This window comes from Eptatretus burgeri, chromosome 6, assembly GCF_056783735.1.
Source record: "Eptatretus burgeri isolate ZD-2024b chromosome 6, Ebu_testis_v1, whole genome shotgun sequence".
Taxonomy (NCBI): Eukaryota; Metazoa; Chordata; class Myxini; order Myxiniformes; family Myxinidae; genus Eptatretus; species Eptatretus burgeri.
The window spans coordinates 62876565-62899795 of record NC_140966.1 but is presented as its reverse complement, the minus strand read 5'-3'; the positions used below and the strand labels follow the sequence as shown (position 1 = coordinate 62899795).

Here is a 23231-nt window from a genome sequence, read left to right as displayed (position 1 = left end):
CCGGCGTATGACTCACACGTTCCGCTACGCTGGCCACAAGTTGTATGCATGGTCTGCGATCGTTGACAGACGTCAACACATGCTACTCGTAAGTTAATCATAAGTTGAGACACGCCGAGGTAATGTTTAGCGTACCCGAAACGTATTTCTAACCTATGATTAACGTGTTGTTGGCACGTTACGCGATCGTTACCACACATCGACAGACGTTACTTTTAAGTTACTCATAGGCTGAAAGACGTCGGTTAATGGATCGTCCTTGCATCAGCGTCCACGGCCACGGCCAGGACACTTATTTGCAGCATTCTTCAAACTTTTCTTGGCAATGACGAGGATGTTCAAACTTCGATGTCTAGCTTGGCTATGATTCCAATTGTCCATCGGCAGCGTCTATTTAAAATAGTCGAGTTTGAGCGTTTTAACACGTTCAGAAGAAACGCTTCAAATTTCAAAACCCTAGCGTCAAAAAACAAAGGCGAGTGACAGCAATTTAAATCGTTCATTGTAAACAATGAAAATAGCTGAGTGGTACCGTTTAAAAGTCGTTGAGTGTAAAAAAAAATCCAATTGTTGAGCGCAAGCGTCTACTTTCAATAGTGGAGTTTGAGCGATTTAGCACGTTCAATAGAAACGATTAAAATTTCCGAGCGCCAGCGTCAAAAAACAAAGGCGAGTGACAGCAATTTAAATCGTTCATTGTAAACAATGAAAATGGCTGAGTGGTACCGTTTAAAAGTCGTTGAGTGTAAAAAAAATCCAATTGTTGAGCGCAAGCGTCTACTTTCAATAGTGGAGATGCAGCCATTTAAATCGTTGAGTGGCAGCCTATGAATCTACCCGTGGACACGCGGACGCAAGGACGATCCATCATGACACACACCCTCCCCCTCACACTCACCTACTACTGCCAACATGAACAAACTACTACTAATACTAATACTAATACTAATACTAATACTGCTGACATGGACATCGACTCAAAAAGGACTCAAAAACACTGTTGGGTTCCCCTTTTATGAGCAGCATTTTTATATACCAATTCCCAAAACCGCTGGGAACACGTCTTTATATGGCAGTTGTAAGCTAGAAACACGTTCATTTATTTTATTTTGTCGACTGGAAGACGTCATTGGAATACGTCTACCTACGTCGATGTGTGTTGGGACTACGTAAAGAATTGGTTCAAAGCACGTCAAACACAAGTTAGAAATAAGTTTCACGTAAAAAAGACATTACCGCGACGTGTTTCGACTTATGAGTAGCTTATAAGTAGCGTTTGTGGACATGTGTAAGCGTCCACATATCGTGTGTAAAACTTATCCCCATCGCATGCGGAACGTGTGTCATACGCCAAGTACGTCGTAAAATTTTGAACATGTTTAAAATTTCTTGACGTACTCTACTTATTACGACGTATGATAGCGTACTTTAGCGTTCTACTCACGTATACCAAACTTACTCATACCGTATTTGACGTGCCCCAACGTTTTAGACACATTTTTCTTAGGTCGGCATACGCTGGCAAGATCGCCAAGGTGTGACCGCGATGTTGACACTTCCATTTCTACGGCAGTTATGATTCGGATCGTTGTGCGTCAGCCTTTTAATAGGCTACGTCACGACATCGTCGGCGATGCGAGCAACGCGCTATGCCAAAGTTAGACTATCGTTGGGCATCGGTTGTGTAGGCCAACAACAGGTTCAGCATTCGTTGGTATAAGTTATCTATAACACAATGAAACGTTCTGTGTCCATTACTAATATGTTATGCATACGACCAACTCGTTATGAATACGTCCGAATCTTAAAAAAAAAACATCAAAAGTTCAACGTCAGCCAGCGTTTTACATACATTTTAATACGTTGCCATCGCTGGCTAAAACGTCAAGGTGTGACTGGGCCTTTAGAAATAAGTTTCGGGTACGCTAAACATTACCTTGACGTGTTTCGACTTATGAGTAACTTACAAGTAACGTGTGTCGACGTGTGTCAACGATCGCATAACGTGCCTACAACTTATGGCCAGCGTACCGGAACGTGCGAGTCATACGCCGGCATACGTCCTAAAATTTCAAGCATGCAAAAATTTGAGGACAACCCAAAAGTACAATGTTTAAAGCCAGCGTACTACGACGTATGGCAGTGTTTTTCAGCGTGTTCTTAACGAATACAAAACGTACCCATAACGTATTGGACGTGTGCCAGCGTTTTAGACAAATTTTTCATAAATCGGCATACGCTGGCTAAATCGTCAAGGTGTGACAGCGGCTTCACAGGGTAGTACATCAGATGCATGAAGTTTCAGATTTTTTTTGGATGAGGATTTAGGGTCAACCATTATGGCTGGAATAACACTTCACCAATGACATCATCATGATCACCACATATACCCTCTGGGGAGTTGATGACATGCCAAGTTTCTATTTTTTTCATTAAACAGTTTCAGAGAAGATGATCTACAATTTTTTTTCTTCCTTGAATCCAATATGACTGCCACACCATTTGATCTGTGACATCAGAGGTATCAATAAAATATTCTCCATGGGGGAGTTCCTCCAGAATTTAAAGTTCCACATCCATTAGACAAGCGGTTGCAGAGAAAAATAATTTTTAAAGGTAAAAAAAAAAAAAATATATATATATATATATATATATATATATATATATATATATATATATATATATATATATGTGTGCATGGCTCACAAAGTGGGTACACTACTGTTACACAAGGCAAAAAAAAAAAAGTTAAAGGAAACATGAAATGCAACCCATTATGTTAATCTGCATGTATTCAAATAGCTAAATCTAAATTTTTAGACCTGCAGCACGTCCGGTTTTAAAGTTACCACTGAATATATACAACACTGTAAATACACGTTCGAATTTCGAGCTTGGCGTCAGCGTTATGTACGGAATCAGATGAAAAAAACAACGTAAATATTATATTTTGGGATAAGAAACAGATAATTTTTACTCTGACAGGAAAAAGAAAAAAACAACACATTTTGAGAGAGTCCGATGTTATAAATTACGAAGAAAACACAGACGAGTTCAGTTGCAAAGAAAGCCACACTTGTAAGTGAAAAATAACGTAAAAATCGAATCTATTTCTTTCGAACTTTTGAAAATAATCACTTGAAACATGAAAAGGAAAACATAATTCTTAACCTCTCGGATCCTCACGAAGAACCAAAAAAATTATAGCGTTGGTTAAAATGAAGAATTATCAGACAAATGCGAGTCACCCCGTTCGGCTCGGCATCCTCACGCTGGATTCATACATTACGGCTCTCGCAAAGACACGGGCACGAAGACAAACGCTGCGCTCGACGGCAAATCGAAATGTGCTAACACGCTTGCAAGTGCCTATTATATCCATCAATGGGGAAGTTTGCAAGACGGCAAGATTTTCTAATGCTAGCGTTATTTGCATCCGACGAGAAATGATGATTCGTACATAACGGGACTGACACGAAAACAAAGACGGGATTACTTACGGTCTGAATTTTATTTTCTGATCACAATTTTGATTCATCTTTTTCTGCCGTTAGGCTCTGTCATATTTCCAAGAAATTAAGGGAGATTTGGAATAAAAATCATAATAAACATTATCAACACTGGACTCCTTATTTTTCTCAATGCGGTGGACACGAAGCATTATGTACGAATCCATTATTTCATCAGATAGGGTAGATGCCAGAAAACCCGAATAGGGAGACAGAACATCATCAAAACATAAAAGAGACACCAAAGTTCACATTCTGAGTCACCACACTCAAAATAACTGTCACATAAGAAATGTACAGTAAAATAAAAATTTTTACCAATCAAACTGTAACATTTCTAAGGTTAAAATACCCATATTCTGTTGCTTTAATTAATCTTTAATAAAACAGGGAAATGGAGAGAATGATATTGCTGGTTTCTACAGGTTCCCCAAGATGTCCACTTTCAGAGACTAACTGGAACGGCACTCAGTGGAGCGCTTACCTCCACCAAGCTGAACAGTTTACGTTTTGTATCCCACTGATAGGCAGATCTGCATCCGTACCTTAACCAAAATATAATCAGCTTGTTCTTGTCACCAAACCACCTCATTTTGTCATAACTCAGATGTAACTTTTTGAGATATTGTGCTATTTATCATTTTTGGCCCAATATCGTGAAGAATGAGCAATAAAATTAAAAACTTCTCGTATCCGGATCAGTTTATCTTCACCAAAATCGAACAGCGCGCGACATCACCGGGGCACCTTCGGCGTCTGGCGATACCGCCGTGCAGCACATGGAGACAGAATTGGGAGGGAGCGGTGGGTGCATCAATGTACCATGTACAAATAGTATCAAACACAAGTATCAAGAGATTAGGGTCGAATCTAAGATATTGCCCAGATGAGAATGAAAATAAATAAGTAATTACTAAATCTATAATAAATAAGTAATTAATTAAAAAAATACTTTTTGCGAAAGCACATCCATTCTTCAGTTTTGTCTCCAAATTTCAGCTTCCTTGCTCAAAGGATGGCTGAGATATCGCCCAGACAAACAAGAAAACGGAGTAAAAACTGAGTACTCCCTTCCTTCAGCACCCGGCGATCTTGTCATGCATCGCCTGGATATGCCATTAGGAACGAGCGGTGTACAATAACTTATCGATAGTGCATAGGTTAGTGACATGCTGCTGGCAAATCCCAAACTGACTGTGCATTGAAGAAGCCTTGGCAACAGCGGTTGTACTCCATGGACCCCAAGATCCTTGCAACTCTGGAGTATCAGGAGCAGCCCGGATTTGCACTCTGTACATCTTGTTCGCGAGCATATCCTGTAGCCTCAGACTTGAGCTGTTTTCCTTTACTTGAATCAGCTGCATTTCAGAAAGGATAGAACGGAAGGTTCAGTCTTCAGTGCATGATGTAATGCTTCAGCTCGGGTTGATAAAACGTTAAAATTTGCCAAAAGTCAAAGGTTTATTATTTGAGAACATCGTCTCAGTGTCAACTTCTTAAATGGCACAACACAAATCAATTTTAAAGCATAAAACGAAAAAATTGTTGAATGACTAGCAGAGGCTAACAAATGCACAAACACTTGAAAATATTTCCTGTCCAAGATAAAATAATGGACCAACTCATTAATTTCTTTAAGGAGGAAAAGGTGACAATTTGTACCGAGATAAAAAAAAACAAACATTTTCAGTACCACCAGCTCAGAGGTCCAGATGTGGAATGGTTGAGGAAATATTTATCAAAAATGTGAAGGGAAGAGACAGCCCTCTGAGAGACGACGTACCCCAGGGAGCAACACCACCATCTCAGTATCTAAGGTATGTAGCCACCCAAAGAAGATGGACTAAAGCCCTCCTAAGTTGTGCGATCAATTTTCCTTACCTTCCAGATGTTGTTGCCATACTCCGAGTATCGGATCTCATATTGCAGCAGGTATTGCAGAGCCAGGATGGGTACTGACCAAGTCACCATGAGTTCCAGGCTGTTTGGACCTGGTGCCGCATTCACGTTGATGGGAGCAGCAGGTTCCACTACAAAAGGTAGAAACGGAGAATAAACTAAAATCAAGCAGTTTGTGATGTTATGAACTTAAAGCGTTCAGTTTGCAGTCTACTGAAGTACATTCAAATGGAGGCTCACTTACAATTATTATAACCTTCGGTCAGAAGTCGAATTTATACAACACTGTATAATTTAATGCTGAACCAAAAAAACCCACTACATTATAGGAAGGGTGGATTGAAGCATGTTTTGAGAATCAAGGATGAGGAGGATGAGGACCTGGCACATCAAGATGCAAAACGAACAGTTAAAAAGATGAGCATAATAATAGGATGTCCATGACGTCACTTTACACAGCCAGATCTGTATTCAGCTTATATTTGCTCCTCAAGTTTTTGAAGCCATTATATATATATATATATATATATATATATATATATATATATATATATATATATATATATATATATATATATATATATATATATATATATATATATATATATATATATATATATATAATCTTCCTATCCTTCCCCCCTCTTATACCTGAAACATGCTCCGCTTTTACTTCAATCTTCTCAAAACTCCTTTAAAACTTCATTTTCACCCGTATTTCTCTTTACAGTATTCCAATACAATGTCCATGGTCTATGGCTAGTTTGTAACTGTAGCTCACCCACTTGATGCAGGAAGAATGGCCGATGTGACACACTGTACCACCCTCTCCAATTCTCTGCTCGCAGAGCAACACTGATATTCTCTGCCGCAGGTGATCCAAACTCGCAGCGGTACATGACCAGGTCTTCACTGGACAGGTTCTCCACATCGACACAAGTGGCATTCATGCTCCTGCATCACCAATGTATGCAGCACACGGAAATTCAGCATATCAACATGTTCGCTAGGCTATGCCATCAAGCATGATTTTTTTGACATTTTAGAAATCACAGATTTACTGGAATCACTCAATGATGTAATGGTTGGAGCATCTGGCACTCCGAGTCTGGGAGGTCGGTGGTTCGAATCCCATCCCGAGTCACACAAAAGACTTTAAAAATTGAACGTGCTGCTTCCTTGCTTGACGTTCAGCATTTTGAAGGACAGAGCACGGACAATCAACCATAGGTTCGCATCCATGGGGAAGAGGAAATTCCTCCTCAAGAAATGCCCTGCTGAGTGTGGTGAGGAAGACAGCACCATTGTTGTGGAGTCGCTTGTACCCAAAGTGCCCCAGCAAGTGACGGCTATGTTTGTCTCGTCTAATAGTTCTGTGTTCTGTGTCGATGTGTGCGTCAATGTGTTTGAGATGTGTGTGTGTGTGGTAGCTCCACTCTGAGCCTTAGATCCTGGATTAATTTTTTTGATGGAACAATGACATTTTGATGGCATAAACAAGCATGCTTTCTTGTACATGGAAGTTTATAGACAAACAATGTATCGACTATATTTATCAGAAATCATCATTAATGTTCCAGACACTTGACAGAGTATCGTTGTTGTCAAAGCAGTTTCTTGGTAAAGGTTCTGCTGGGTGGTTGGTTGGTGATTTTGTTCTGCTGGGTGGTTGATTGGTGGTTTTTCTGGATGGTTTTGTTCTGCTGGGTGGTTGATTGGTGGTTTTGTTCTGCTGGGTTGGTTGATTGATTTGGGATTCTGCTGGGATGGTTTGCTGATCGATTGGTAACGCTGGGATGATTTGTTGATTGGTTGTTTCTGATGGGATCATAATTTGATTGGTTGGTTCTGATGGGATCATCAGTTGATTGGTTGGTTCTGATGGGATCATCAGTTGATTGGTTGGTTCTGCTGGGATGATTAGTTTATTGGTTGGTTGGTTCTGCTGTGTGGTTTTGTTCTGCTGGGTTGTTTTGTTGATTGGGTGGTTCTGTTGGGATGGTTGGTTGATTCTACTAGGTGTTTTTTTTCTGCTGGGAAGGTTGGTTGATTGGTTGGTTCTGCTGTGTGGTTTTGTTCTGCTGGGATGATTGGCTAGTCAATGGTTATCATGACAACAATTTTATCCCATAACAATCAAAGTAGGAGAAGCCCTTGGTAAAAATACCATGATGGAAAAAAAAAGGGAAGCCTTTTATTCTTGCACTGGTTGAAAGAGCTTAAAATTGGAGGTTCAATGAGGAACGTATTGAGTTGTTGTCTGCACCTGATGCTTAAAGAAAAGAAGAGAATAAAACGAGTTTTACAACTTATTGATTTATTCAAAAACATTCAATTCGGTAACAACTTACCATGGATTATATGAAGATAGTTTTCGGCCTATGAACAAAGTGGAGGTCTCCACAAAGCCTGGTTTAAAAATTATATTACAACCAAACCAAAAGAGATGCTGTTTGTTTTTTTGTCACATAATTCACAAAGTTTCTTGAGTTCTTCAGTACACCTCAACATATGCACCTTTAGTAACACCTCACACCTCTTAACAGCAAAATACAAAAAAAAATTAGAATGAGTGAGGCAGACCAGCCTTGCGGAATCCACCATGTTGTCTCGGCTTGGGCGATTTCTTAAAATTTGAGAATCTATTCCGATTCTGAACTGCTGTGTCGATTCCGATGCATCACCAAAATCTAATCAATTCGTCCTCGTCACACACCCATCCTGCTCAACTAGTTCGGTCCAAATCCGTCAATAACTTTTCCAGATATCCTGGACACAGACGAGCGGGGGTGAAAAACATAACCTCCATCCATCTTCAGCGGCAGAGTGAAGAAAGAGAAATAACTTGAGCGTAAAATTTATGTTCACGAGTCAATAAAATCATGCCAAAGAAGTAAAAGTTGCTTCAAGTTAATCCAAACTTCGAGGAAAATCGTAATTAGTTTTCAATTAGATTACAAAAAAAAAAAAAAAAAACATTGAACCCGGTTTACCCCGGCGGTAAAAATTTACCTAATCTCTGCCGACCTTTTTTATTTGCTGGTAATAAATATTCCGCGATATCTTTGCTGTTCAGAAATATGATGATTTTTGACATTTCACAATACTCTGTACGGATATAATAGGCCAAAGATGTCTGTCGGATCCCGGATGGAGAAGTCCGAGACACATGCACCCAGTTTGTGAGTACGTGTCTGCTCATTTTCTTCACAACGTCAACAAACTAGACGCAGAAAAGACCGACTTGAAATTTGAACAGGATTTGTTTGTTATGTCACTGAATTCAACCACCAATTATTTTAAAGGTCAAATTTGTTTTCGGGATTTCATAAGTATAGTGCTCTGCGTGATGTCTTTCTTATGCCTGGTGTTGGCTTAATGGTAAAGGGTGGTGGGCTTGGGATCCTGGGATCCCGAGTTAAAATCCCACTTGTCTGTTGAATTAATACCAGGTGGGGTTGACTCAGCCTGTCATCCTTCTGAGATTGGCTGAATGAATGCTATATGCTGGTATCCTGTGTTGGAGTGGCGACCCGTCCAGGATTGTGTCCAATAGCCAAGGAGACTGCTTCGGCATCACCAATGCTCTGCACAGAGTGTGGTCCCAATGGGTGGATGGATATCTTTCTTGCTTGTTTGTTTGTTTGTTCTGCTGGGTGAGTTGGTTGGTTGTTTCTATTGCGTGGGTTGATTATGTGGGTGGGTTGGTCGATTAGTTCTGCTGGGTGGATTGGTTGGTTATGCTGTGGGTGTTTTGGTTATGCTGTAGCATGGGGTTGGATCTCTGACACCTGCACACGGCGGTCCTTTTTTTCAACTAATAGTATCAGAACGACGGCCAAAGTTTAGTGGCGGAAAATTAACGAGGCACCCGCAGGAAGTGCCAATGGCTTCAGGCAGAAGAGCGACTCCGTACAGTTGTGGAATCCTTTATGGAGGAAATGTTCTCAAAGGGCAGACTGGCACACTCATTTTCAGAATCTTCTTGGCAGCTCCCTGATGATTGGTGACGATCGGGAGGAAATCAAAACTTGTCTTAGAAGACCTTACAATCAAGATGGGTCAATTTGACATTGAAGCATATAATGGTCTTTAGCGGAAGGAAAGAGTTGTTTTTAAGACGGTTTACCAGAACTTCTTAGACGCTTTGACATCGACATAATCTTCTCGACTTTAGTAACTAAAATTGATTTTGGATCGAAAGAACAACGGATGGACACATTATTGGACTGTGAAGGCTAATCGAAGGAATTTGTGCCCATAACCTTCTTACACTCAAGACATTCATTAACTTTCGGAAAGCCTTTGACTCCAGCCATCGTGGTAAGACAATGAAGATCCTTTTTAGCATATGGAATCCCCGATCAACTAGTTGAAAGGCGATTTCAAATATGTACAAGGTTCCATTTTTATCAAGATAGTCTCACCCGGTGGAGAAACACAGCTTTTTTCAAATTCTAGCCAGAGTAGTACAGGGAGACACCCTTTCCCTTTATTTGTTTGTCCTAGTGCTTGATTACACAGTCAGAAACACGACTGAAGGCAATGTGGAGGAATTGGGGTTCCAATTAGAATGAAGAAAAAAGTCAAACTCAAACTCAGGACCCTGAGATCCCAAGCCAGCCATCCCAACCGCTAAGCCAACACCAGCTTACCAGAGAGCCTTTTAACATCCTTAAGGTCACAGACTGAACAGCTGCACTTAATCTGACTCTGCTGTACCAAACAACCTCAATCATAATACACCTGGTGCTGCTCCATTAACCGATATGTGAAATTGTATTTCTGATCTGCACCACTCAATGCCAAATGTTCACACCAATTTGAAAGAAATATGAAAACTTTTGTTGATACCGATACCTTTCTGAACATTTCCCTGCACATAAAAACAAAAACATGATGGAAGCACCTGTTAGCGGTTAGACGTTCATTACACATCTCCACTGAAAAAAAAATAATCTCTGATGGTTGTTTCTAAGGTACCTTTTCTTTGTACGAAGTGTCGACCACAGACATACAACCATGTATCTGTGCCACTTGCTCTCATAGAGAGCTAATAATACCTTTGTGACTGATCATGAGATAAGATCATGAACCATGCTCGATATGTAGCATCAGAGCTGCCGAAGCAGTTTATAGGACTCGGGTTTCAATCCTGGTCGGGTTGCCACTCAGACACAGGCAGTCAGGGCAGGTATTTGGATTTTGTTCATGGTGCCGGCGATAGCAGGCCTACTCTTCATGAAGGACACCGACTAATGCCGGTAGACGGGATGCCATTTTAACGTCCGTCGGAGGAAGGGAACGTGCATTGACGAATCACCCTGCCTGTAAGACACTGGGATGACAGTTTATAGGTGGGACTGGATTCAAAACCAGGCTGGACAACTTCGAGGCGAGTGTGCGAACCTCTAGATCATCCTGCCAGCCCTTGTGATCGAGGCCAGGGATTATATACTTCAGAACATGCTATATCCAGTACAGAAACTCACTGTCTATTAACACAAAGTCTTCACCCATTAATTTCTTCATTCTCTCCAAATCATGAGCATCATTTGACCAGCTGGGCTGGAATCAAATCAATGATAACAAGCAATATCATAGTTGGCTCTTCTGTGAGTTAATGGATAAAATCAACAGGACGTTGACACTTGATTGAGGTATGCTAACCATCATGAGTGAGTATACATCAACCCACTCTTTTGTTCTGATGAAGGGTTAACGCCTGGACGTCAGCTTCTTGCTTCCTACAACAGTTAGCATACTTCGATCGATGTCCTGTTTATTTCATCCATTGTTATCCCTGTCCGCCGATGCTGATTGATGCCAGCCCTCACCTGCAAAATCGGTTCTTCATTCTTCTGTGAGGCAACAGGCCTCAAGTGATCAGTTGCCTTTCTACGAATGGCTAAACTTCACTTCTGGACGTAGTAATGTCTGTCTTTCACTCTCACTTCTCCTATTCTTCTGCTGCTCGTTTATGCCCCTCAAATCATGTGTGTGCAGCACAAGGCTGTGAGTAGCATCATAGGCTGGGAGCGCGGCTGCACCGCTGATGCAATGCCACCGTTATCAGCACATTCCATTCCATCCATTGGGACCAGACTCTGTGCAGAGCGTCGGTGCTGCGAAGCAGTCTCTGGGCTATTGGGCACAATCCTGCACGGGTCGTCACTCCGATGCAGGACACTCGAATGGCTCAATCATCCCAGCAAGCTGGTACTCGTTTTGCCGACCTCGGAAGGATGACAGATCGAGTCAACCCCCACGTGGTGTTAATTCAATGGTAAAAAAGGGGCTTAAACTCAGGACCCTAGGATCTTGAGCCAGCCACCTTAGCCGGTAAGCCAGCACGAGGTTCGTGTGTGCACTTGAAAGCCTGCCTATGTTGCTCGCTCTTTTCAGAGAGCTTCTGAAGCACCATGGGGTCTGAAAATTCACTCCGAGTGAACTGGTTCAGACTGTTGTTTCCTTTCTGCACTATTAGTCAAGTCAGACATTCCCTTCTGCTTCTGACGTTGGCAGTTCTTTGGATTGCATCTGCTGCAAGCAAGGAGATAGCTTATCGCAGCATGTTGTGCTTTTTATCCTGCTTGACTAGCATGCCTGTTACAAGCCACTATGGTGCCGATTCCTGTTTTAAACTAAATTGAGCATCAAAAATGTTGTTTCCCACGATGGCGTGGACTTGAAGCATCACTCAGCACTCAAGCAATCCAAGCACATTTGCACACTGCACGGTTGCCGGGATCGTGTAATAACGTGTGTTCCGTCAAACTCCTTCCTTATGACTTTTATGGAACATCATCAATACCGTCAAATTCATTCATTCTGTGGAATGTCCCGAAATATCAGAGCATGCAAGTTAATTAATTATTTATATGGCGTGCAGCGGAGCATCGATTCCCATATTTAGGACGGACTCCTCTATCCCCACTTGGATTCGTAATCTCTTCGTTAAGCTTCCAAAATCCAGGCTTATTTCCCACCTCAACTCTTAGTTCCTCTTTTATCTCTTCTGTGGAACCTCCTTTGGGTGTGGGTTCAGTCACCCTCTTCACTCCACGGCTTCAAGAAGGTCATGGTGTACCCTCATCTCATGTTGTCCCCAATCGTTATCTGCAATCTTTTTCCTTCCTCACTTAACCCTCTAATTTGTAGTGACTGTCTGTTCCTTTCCTATTCTCATGTTCATTCCTTCCCTTACTTGTTTTGTCCAAATGTGACCCTACTGCTTCACTGCAACACATGACCTCGTTTTACTCTGTTACCACACACTTCCATGAGCTTGCATCAAGTATTAAAAAAACAAAAACTTTGGATGTGACGAAGTTTCATGCTCTGAGCATCATCAGTATTACCCAATATAGTGTCAAGACACGAGGTCACCTCCTGAAGTCTTCTACCACCTCTCATGCCCTTTCATGAAGCTTTACGCCCCATGCCCGATCAGCCATTGGCATCGAACAAACTTCAGGATCTTGAACATGTGAATCGAGTAATGACTTCTTATTAAATTCTTCTTGCCAAGTTGTCTCACTGTATCTGTCCCATGCAGCTCTTCCCTTTGGTCCTTCATTGTACCACCGTCTCGTGACGTCTCCCATAACTACCATCAACGTAATACATTTTATTCACCGTCTACCTGATTTTTTATTGCATTGTTGGTATTTCACCTTATGTCAGTGCTCTTCTCAGAATACTAACCCAGATAAAGAAGAAAAAAAAAAAAAAAACTAGAAAATACAATTTGACGCAGATGCCTTGACCCGTGTTTATCGATCAGCCCACTGTTACATTTGATTGGAACAGTTAAAGGTCAGGTGAAAAACTAAAGGTCATGTGAGTGAGAGAAAGAGAGACAACATCAGATGCTTCCAACTTGAATTAGGGTCTGCAAAATGATTTTCAAAGGGCACATGACCTTTGAACTTTGTCCCCTTTTAGCCAAAATGGAATCGTTTCATCTTTGTATTTCAGTCCATACTTGTGACAGGTTTGGTTGAAATCCCTTCGATGGTTCACAAATTATCGCGGGAGCAAAGATTTCCAATTAAAGGTCACATGACCTTGGACCTTTTTGAACGCACAATGTAATCAATTCATCTTTGTTTTACAGTCCACACTTTTTCCAAATTCGGAAGAAATTCTTTTCGGTGGTTCACTAGTTTCCATAGTAACAAAAAACCGATAACAAAGGTACACAAGGACAGCCGGACAGATAGCTGGATGGACGGCCCGAAAACCCACGACCTCCAGCCTTTGGCTGCGGAGGCATTAAATAAATACATCAAGCTGTAGGTAATGCTAAATCTAATAGGGTGAGCACACCTTTCCAAAGTGGGAATACCCTACCTGCTCCAATAAGAGAGAACGAAAGTTGTGTTGCTCAGAAGGTCTCGGTTGCTGCAGGTCCACTCACACGTCACCTGCTGCAGATCTCGCGTGAAGCACCTGATGCTCACATTTCCTGGGATGACAATCCCATATGGCTCACGTTAAATGTGAATCATTCCTTGGCCTGTGTTCCGAGGTGCACGTTTCGGATTAAAAAGCCTTCCTCGTAAAACTGGAAAAACTGATTTTACTTTAATCTGCTTTGTCAATAATAACAGATTATTGTGACAAGGTCAGAGGAATAAAAAGGCTCTAAGAGCTATAATGACCTGAACTATGCAGTTCTGCATCCCTTCCTTGTAATAACTGGAGCAAAATATTCAGTCACCTGTAACTAAAGCTGGCATGGCCTGAGCCAGCGGTGACCACCGCCCCCATGATCCAGAGAACATTTTCGTGGGCATGGGCCTGGCACGCACATGAAAGTTGTATGGTACATCCAGAAACTGACACTCCACTTCCGCTGAATTTTGTGTAGTTTTCAACAACCTCTGGAAAGGCCACAGCAGAAACAATGTCCTAAATGATGATCCTCAACAACAACAACAAAAAAAAACAATAGCAGCACCATTTCTACAATTCATCATCAAAATACCTGTCTGCTGTTTCACGACAGGTATTTGTGCAATCCCCTTGGGGTAAGCAATTACTTAACGAGAGCACAGTAAATGTTTTAAAAAAAACAAAAAAAAAAAACTTTGTAGCAGGTGCACGGAGAAGATAAAAACTACATGGAAACCAAAGTATGTTTTGGTTTAAGATTGCAAAGCCTTGATCAAGGAAGATCAGTGAAAAAAAAAAAAAATAAATAAAAACTTTCCAGTGCCAAACCTCATGAATCAAAAACACGGTGCACGTTACAAAGAGCCTTTCCTGTGGAACATTTTCGATCCCCCCCATGGAACCAGCAGAAAACACCATTCTTGGGAGAAGAATTCAAGCTGCAAGAAGTCTGCTGTCATTTGCTTGGAGGCCTTGAATATCTTATAGAAATCTTTTCATGTTGAGCAGGAACTGTGATCAAATTCCTGCCTGTGGCTCAGGAGTCGGAATGACTGCCGTACCTCATTTCGGCAGAGCCTTGGCTGCAACTGCTTACAGTGCCTTAAGAAAGTATTCACACCCCTTGACTTTTGTCACATTTTGGAATATAAAATGGATTGGATTAAAAAAAAAAAATTGTCACCGATCTACACAAAAGACCCCAAAATGACAAAGTGCAAACATGTTTTTGGAAAGTTTTACAAATTAATTAAAAATGAAAAGCTGAAATGTCTTGCATCAATAAGTATTCAACTACCTGAGTCAATACTTTGTAGAAGTTCCTCTTGCAGTGATTACAGCTTTGAGTCTTCTTGGGTATGTCTGTATCAGCTTTGCACGTCTGGATTTGAGGATTTTCTTCCATTCTTCCTTGTATATATGCTCAAGCTCTGTCAAGTTGGATGGGGAGCGTCGGTGAACAGCAATCTTAAAGTCTTTCCACAGATTCTCAATGGGATTCAAATCTGGGCTTTCGCTGGGCCACTCAAGGCCTTTCACGTTCTTGTTCTGAAGCCATTCCAGTGTTACTTTGGATGCATGCTTGGGATCATTGTTCTGTTCGAATGTAAACCTTCACTGCAGTCTAAGGTCTTTTGCACTCTGAAGTAGGTTCTTCTCAAGGATTTGCCTGTATTTGGTTCCATTCATTATTCCCTCTATCCTTCCAGGTCTCTCAGTCCTTGCCACTGAAAAGCATCCCCATAGCATGATGCTGCCACCACCATGCTTCATGGTAGGGATGGTGTTAGATGGGGCATGAGCTGTGCTCGGTTTCCACTTGACATAGCGCTTTGCATTCGGGCCAAAGAGTTCAAGTTCCGTCTCATCAGACCACAGAATATTTTGCATCATGCTCCCAGAGTCCTTCATGTGCCTTTTTGCAAAGTCCAGGTGTGTGGTGTCCAGATGCCATTTTCTCAGGAGTGGCTTCCATCTGGCCACTCTCCAATGAAGCCTAGATTTGTGAAGTGCTGCAGCGATTGTCGTCCTTTCGGCAGGTTCTCCCATCACAGCCAAGGAACTCTGTAGTTCTGTCAGAGTGGTCATTGGGTTCTTGGTCACCTCCTGATCAAGGTACTTGTTGCCCAGTTGTTCAGTTTGGTCAGACGGCCAGTTCTAGGAAGAGTCTCGGTAGGTCCATATTCTTTCCATTTCCTCATGATGGAGCTCACTGTGCTCTTGGTAACATTTATCACTCTAGAAATGGTTTTCTACCCTTCCGCAGATCTATGCCTCTTCACAATTCTATCTCAGAGTTATATGGACAGTTTCTTGAAGTTCATGGTGGAGTTTCTGTTCTGACTTGCACTGTCAACTGTGGGACCTTATACGGAAAGGTGTGTTTGTTTCTAAATCATCAATTGAATTGGCCAATAGTGGACTCCAATCAAATTGTAGAGACATCTCAAGGATGATCAAAGGAAATTGGATGCACAAAGGGGTTGAATACTTAGAGGCAAGACATTTCAGCTCTTCATCATTTATTTATTTGAAAAATTTTCAAAAAATATTGTTATGTTTGAGGGGTAGATGGAGAAACGTCATAGTAACGGTAGGATGGTATAGAGTAGCATGGTCCGTGGATGAGCAGGAGACATCTCGATGTAATTTGTCGGGAAACTTTCAGCTTAAGTTGTTAAGTGTCACTGCACGGAGGGTGGTGTTGGGTTAATTAGGTAGGGTTTAAGAATAATTTCTCCCAGTATGTGATTGCCCCCGTGACCTTTTCCTTTGTTTTTGCATTTACAAGACCGGCAATAAAAAGGAATCACGTCCTTAAAACGACAACAACCAAGCTGAACATTCCAAGCAGGCAAAAATCCCGCCTCCAGGAATGACAAAGAGAAAACCACGCCCCTGGGGTGGATAATGGATGGACGTGACGTGGGAAGGTTCAGGGGAGAGGAGATAGTGGGTGAGGTATGTGTTTGGAGATGGAGGTCTCGTTTTTTCTGGCTTCTCCTCGACATGACAAAATATAGCAGCACGATTCTCGTTGTTTGTGCTGTGTGAATTTGCCTGAGTCCTGGAGCAAGACACTGGCCATTACTGTTCAGCTGAGTCGTGAAGCATGTACGTTTCAGAGGAGGGAAGAAGAGCGTGCCCCGTGGCCTTCTCATGGGCTCTCAGAAATGGTCTCATCGTTTGTTCGAGGAGGAAGGTGAGTAATCATTGTGAACGGACCTGGTGCAGGAGAGAAATGATCGGCAAGTTTGATTGTGAAAAGAAACTGCATGGTGATTTCTGAGCCCTGGTGTTGAATATCACCGCCCAAATTGCCTCCTGTACGTTTCCCGCCGAGAGAGCAGCTTGGTGCCATTTTGGGTGCGGTTTCCCACGCAGTGACTACGCGGTTTCAACGACGCCGGGTCCAAAAAGGATCATCTCTGGACGAAGCTAAGTGCCAGAATAAAGGAGGGATCTTTCTATTGTTTTATCTTTCCCCTTGTCCGTTTTTGTAACTGTGTGTAGCGGCACCACGACTTTAGGCTGTAAATTACCTCATTTTTCATTACCTCATGCTTTGATTTATTCCTCTTTTGAGTACTTGATTTATGTTCATTAAAACCCTATTTATTAAGATTGCCCGTGTTTGTCTATTCGTTGTGGGTTCGAGTATAAACCCTTGTCCTCCATTCTGGTGAACGCGTCTGGTACGTGCCTTGCCGCCCTCCCATCCCGTGCGTGCTATAATCTCCAAGGATCATGTGTTCGCCTCCGAGGTAGAACTGTTCGGCTATCCATCCAGGTCGCTCTGAACCGGTGTGGACACGACAATATGTTTTCACTTTGTCATTATGGAGTATTTTGTGTGGATCGGTGATAATGTTTTTTTTGAAAATTTAATCCATTTTAAATTCAGGCTGGAACACAACAAAATGTGAAAAACCCAAGGGGTGTGAATACTTTCTGAAGGCACTGTATACGAGTTCCCTTATAAGGAACGTCAATGCAGGAGGAGGTCATTAGACCTATCAAGCCCACACTATGGTTGCCAAACCATAGTTGTTTGTCTGTGCTCTATCCTTTTTAAAGGTTGAGTGAAGCAGCAGGTACCATTAAAAAAAAAGGTACTTGGTTTGACTCGGCTGATGTTCAAACTACTGACCTCCCAGACTCGGGCAGATGCTCAAGCCATTAGACCACCGAGTCTGATGTGTAGTCTTTGTAGTCAGCTTGCTTTGTAGTCAGCTTGACTACTGCTTTGTGTAGTCAGCTTGCCACGTTCATGATTTTACACAATATGAGCCTCCAAAAGAAAATTGATGACAAGTTCTCATTTCACTGCATCTTGTGAAAAATTGTGGTGACATTTTATTCCTCATATGTGGTGATTTCACCTGTCACCATGCCATTTGGCTGTGTTGGTATCTCTCTCACCAGCCATGGCACTTTAGCAAAGGACTTCTGTGACTCCATGGGGCAGACTAAATCTATGAACTTTCGGACACAGATTTCTCCCAATGGAAATCTTCCCTTCTGGACTTGGTCATGACAAACTTCTCCACAAATGGTTCCTGCTTTTCCTCTGTCCCGCATTGGATCATCTGGTCAGGTGTTTGTGAGAGTCAACATCTCTCTGGCTATTCTCATAGAGAAGCCTCAGCGTCGGCAAGTCTGGCAGTTCACTCAGGCAGACTGGCAGGGACGGCAAGCCACCATCTCACCTCGGGACTGGTCTCCTATATCTGCCACCCATGATATTGATCAAGCCTGGGAATTCTTCCATAGAAACCTGCTCTCTCTTTGCACAGATTCATCCCATCTCATCTTCAGTTATCCCATCCCTTCTTCCCACCAATGGGACACCAAATCCTGTAGTGAGGCAGTTGGTTTGAAACAACTTGCCTTCTCTTCCTGGAAAGCAAACCCAACCGAAGACAATATCAGATCATTCCGAAAAGTCCGCAACAAGTGTGCATCCACTCTCAGGAGAGCCAGAATATAACAACTGTCCAACCTCAAGATTGTACTTTCAAACTTGTCTCCCTCCTCTAAAACTTGGTGGTACCTTGTTCGGTCGGTCTCTGGAGTATGCTCCTCTTCCATCTTTTCAAACGGCACCAAAGCCGACTCTGCTCATGAGAAGGCCGAATGCCTCAATTCTGTGCTTGCTTCCAAATATTGTGTCCTCGACCCCTTGCTCTCTGTAGACACCGAACCTAGTTGCACGTAGCTGCAACTGCTCCTGGACTCTGTGTCTTTTGCACCCGAGAAGGTGAAGTTTCTGGCAACCCTCAACTCTGATTCTGCAACTGGACTGGACGGCATCATCTCAAGTGATGTAGAAACCTGCTCTGCGACTCTTGCACATCTACTTGCTGCTCTGTTCACTCTTTCATTTTCCCAAGGTCATCTTCCATCTGCTGGGAAATCAGCCAACATCACCGCATTACATAAACAAGGTACAAAAACCGATCCTCTTGACTACATACCAATTAGCTTAAAATCATCAGCAAGGTTATGGAATCCATCAACGCAGTTGATATGACATCCTTCCAATTCACTCGGATCATATCTTTCTGGAGATATCTTAAGCTTTTTATACAGTCTGGCATCCTCCCCAAACTGTCTGCCTATGGCATCCATTGCTCTCCAAACTGTCTGCCGATGGAATCCAAGGCCGACTTTGCACATAGTTTAATGACTTCCTCCACTTTCATCGACAATATGTGCATGGTCGGTGTTCGGTGCCCGAGGTGAACCTTTAGGGTTCCGCTCCCACCCTCCCTCTGCCCTCACAATTAAGTTTCAAAAAATGAATATTGTACATTCGTGTGAATAAAACTTCTGCATTTGTGATTACATATTTAGTTCACATAGAAAAGGAGAATATGACTGAGATTGTACATTGCTATTATTCTACACTTTTAACAGGATATGTACTCGAAGAAATGCACGTTATAATCCAATAAATAAATGTCATTTCCTGTCTGTCTGTCTGTCTGTCTGTCTGTCTGTCTCTGTGTGTAACACCAATCACGCCAAAACTACGAGGCCAATTGCCACCAAACTTGGCACATGGGCCACGTTCGATCTCGTAGTGAACATGGGCTACTTCGTTTCATCTGTAGTCGCAGGGGTTCGGGAAGGAAGGTCGACAAAAATTATCTATCTAAATGTGTATTGCATAGCGCCACCCAGTGGTGATGCAGTGGGTATTACAAGTCACCATGATCTTTTCGACCCCAATTAACCTCAGAGGGAAAATGCAGAGAGACAGAGGGAAAAAGATTACACCACTGCAGAAAAAGATCATGGTTTTGGATTGCGGATGATCTGAGATGGTGGTGAACAGATCTTCCATCTTCAAGATGCCTTGAAGACCTGGAGAGAAGAATGAGATTAAACAGAATGGGGAAGTTGGTTCCACAGGTGGGGAAAAACGAGGAATGAATGAGTGGAGGTGAGCAGTAACCTTTGATTTAGGTAGTTTCACCAGAAAGGGGTTGATGACAGCATCTCCTTCAGGCCCCGTCATATCTCTGTACATGCTCGCTTTGTCGAGCACCATTGTCTCTCCTGGATCCACAAGATGTCTCTTACCAAGGTCATGTGCTCTCAGCTGTGCGTCTCCACTCTCTACACCAACTTTCCACTCAGATCTACTCTGAGCTCATCACTTGGTGCTGCGCCAACACACTCTTACGTCAAATGTGCCAACTGCTGAGATTTCTCTTTGCAAGACAACCCCGTCCCTTCGCTATTTTTACCTTGTGACCGTGCGCCATTGGGTCTCCAGCAGGCTGATTGAGCTCGTACCAAGCTCACAATTATCAGCAGTTTTCAGGTGGCATTTGGGGTTCGTACTTCAACGCACGATCACGGTGCGTATTTCTGGCATCATGGGCTGGTTTCACCTGGCTTGCGAGCTAGCCATTATCAGTAACACTTAATATTAAAGGAATAACACAGAGACAGCCGACTTGTTTACTTATGTAATTTCATGAATTGTTATTTCAATAATTTATGCTGCCCCAAAATTTTGCCACTCCAGGTGACCACCAAGTTTGCCTAATGGTTGCACCGGTCTTGAATATGTGGCTCTCAATGGGATCCTCTCATGTCCTGAGTACTGCTCTCCCGTCTGGACTGGTGCCTTTGCTTCACACCTTGCTCAGCTTGACGCCATGGAAATCAAAGGCTTCAATGTCGTTGGAATCCCCCATGATGAAGCTGAGTCGAGGGGCTTATCACTGTCAAATTGCAGACAGGCATGTGGTCTCTTTCCCTTCTACAGCCTCCTTTCTGGTCTTGCACCCTCTGCCATTTCTGTTCCTTATCCTCAAGCTCCTCCACAACAGGTTTCTGCAGTGTGCACATTATCAACTTGCAACTCCCTTGGGGTGAAACTCCCCAAATCCTGAATCACTGCTCACCTCCAAACATTTGCTCCTCTTTTTTTCTTGCCTGTGGAACCAAGTTACACATTCACATCAATCTCATTCTTCCCTCCAGTTCTTGAAGATGGCTGTTCTCCACCTTCCCAGAACATCCCCCATCCCAAACCATGATCTTTTGAATCTCCATTAACCTCAGAGAGAATGATGCGCAGAGACAGAGGGAAAGATGTGCAGCGACAGAGGGGAAGGTGCGGAGAGACAGAGGGAACATGGGGGGGGGGGACATTGAGGGAGAGAGTTTTCAGATGCTGGTGTCACTGTTCATCCAACTTGCTGCACTCGAGTTCCTGGAATCAGACCATGCTCAACAGTTAAGGAGCAACCACTAGAAGTATCACTTGCAGCGTGGCCAGAATGGAGAAACAGACAGATTTTTGGAAACAGACAGCTCATGGTTCTTCCTATGATTTGGGCCATTACAACAGGATTCCCCTGCCAGTTCCCACTTTATCAATGCACAAGTGATACATGCTGCACACTACCATAAATCTTCTCATCTGTGCCGTGGGGACGGCCTATTATTCTCCGCCACCCTCACTCGGAGCCAACCTCAGTGATGCTAATGTGTCTCGGGATCTTGGCCGTTTTATGTCCATATAAGGTTATCTTACAGCACATGAGACACTGCTGCCTCCATCATTCCTTTCTCCCTTTTGGGAAGGGCCAGGTCATTGTGTCTGGATTATTCCTTGACTCAGGAATGTTTTAAGATCCAGTCCTACCACTTTTATTTGACATTTCACTGGCAGGTTTGATCTTAACGGGCCTAATGACCTCAACTGAGTCATAAAGCACTCGCACTCCATCATGCACTACTCCTGAGATCACATCAATATATCGGCAGGTACATGATCTTATATACTCGAGCTAACCTTGATCTTAAAATATGCTCAAAGTATTGTTTGTTTTGACTCGTGTCGAAAGGATCGACACTTGGTGTTTGTTTTGAAGCAAAAAATATATAAATTAAAATACATGACGTCAGCGGTGCTTCCATTATCAATAATATGAGAACATAAAATCGATTTGAGCTTGAAAACGTGCTCGATTCTCAGAAGATTGCTGCGCATGTTCTTATAAAACAACCAAAAATGGTGTTAATTCGTTAAGTCGATCCTTTCCATGCACCAATGGTGTCATCACTTCCTACAGAAGTTACCTTGAACAGGATATTATTCAGTTGGAAGGGAACAATGAGATTGTTGAACAGTTCAGTTAGCATATCGCTTTTGAAACTAGACAGGACTCGGTAGAGCGCATCCGTCCACCAGGCTGATTCGTTCACATTTTGTATACCACTGAAAGACCGGATCTGGATCTGGACCTGAACCAAAAATCAAAACGGCTTGTTCGTGTCACCTAACCAACTCATCCAAGTTTTGCCATAATCCGTCCAAAACTTTTTGAGATATCATGCTAAATATTGTTTTTGAACTCGTCTCTCAATGATGAAGAAACACTTTTAAAAATAATTTATTTGATCGTGTCTGGATCCGGATCTTCACGAAAACTGAATCAATTTGGCCTCGTCACAAAAACCCAACCTGTCCACCAAGCTTCGTCTGAATCCGTCCAAAACGTTTTGACATATACTGGTCACAGTCAAACAGACAGTGGTGAAAACATCACCTCCGTCCACTTTCGCTCGTGGAGATAATAATGTGACGGACAAACCTGGCTCTGTGTGCTTCCATTGGTCCAGTATTCCAGTTGGTACTCCACATCGAGGGGGGAACTTTGGAGTGATTGCCAGTGCAGGCTCAGCCAACCTTGCTGTCCTGTCGGTGTCACATTCAACCACTGCAGACCATTCAACTCAACTAGGAGGAAGAAGAACGAGTGCATCGTTATACGATTCGTACATTTTGCGAAAATGTTCTTAAGTGACACGCCAAGAAATCTTGCACACAGACATATTCACTGCAATGTCTGGACAGACTGTGTACCCGACAAATGATGGTTTTCATATTTACCGTGC

General features: G+C 42.6%; 1 protein-coding gene across 3 annotated transcripts in view; it reads right to left on the bottom strand.

Annotated features, from left to right (window-relative positions):
• LOC147024932 (thrombopoietin receptor-like) overlaps positions 1-23231 on the bottom strand; it is a 73056-nt gene that overhangs the window by 18105 nt on the left and 31720 nt on the right. For all 3 annotated transcript variants that reach the window (XM_085885353.1, XM_085885354.1, XM_085885351.1), the window contains exons 4-9: positions 22928-23073; positions 14134-14296; positions 13764-13878; positions 6190-6362; positions 5391-5539; positions 4705-4867 (exon numbers count right to left, since the gene is read on the bottom strand). In XM_085885353.1, the coding sequence (XP_085741479.1) occupies positions 4705-4867; positions 5391-5539; positions 6190-6362; positions 13764-13878; positions 14134-14296; positions 22928-23073 (909 nt within the window). The remainder of the gene's footprint in view (positions 1-4704; positions 4868-5390; positions 5540-6189; positions 6363-13763; positions 13879-14133; positions 14297-22927; positions 23074-23231) is intronic.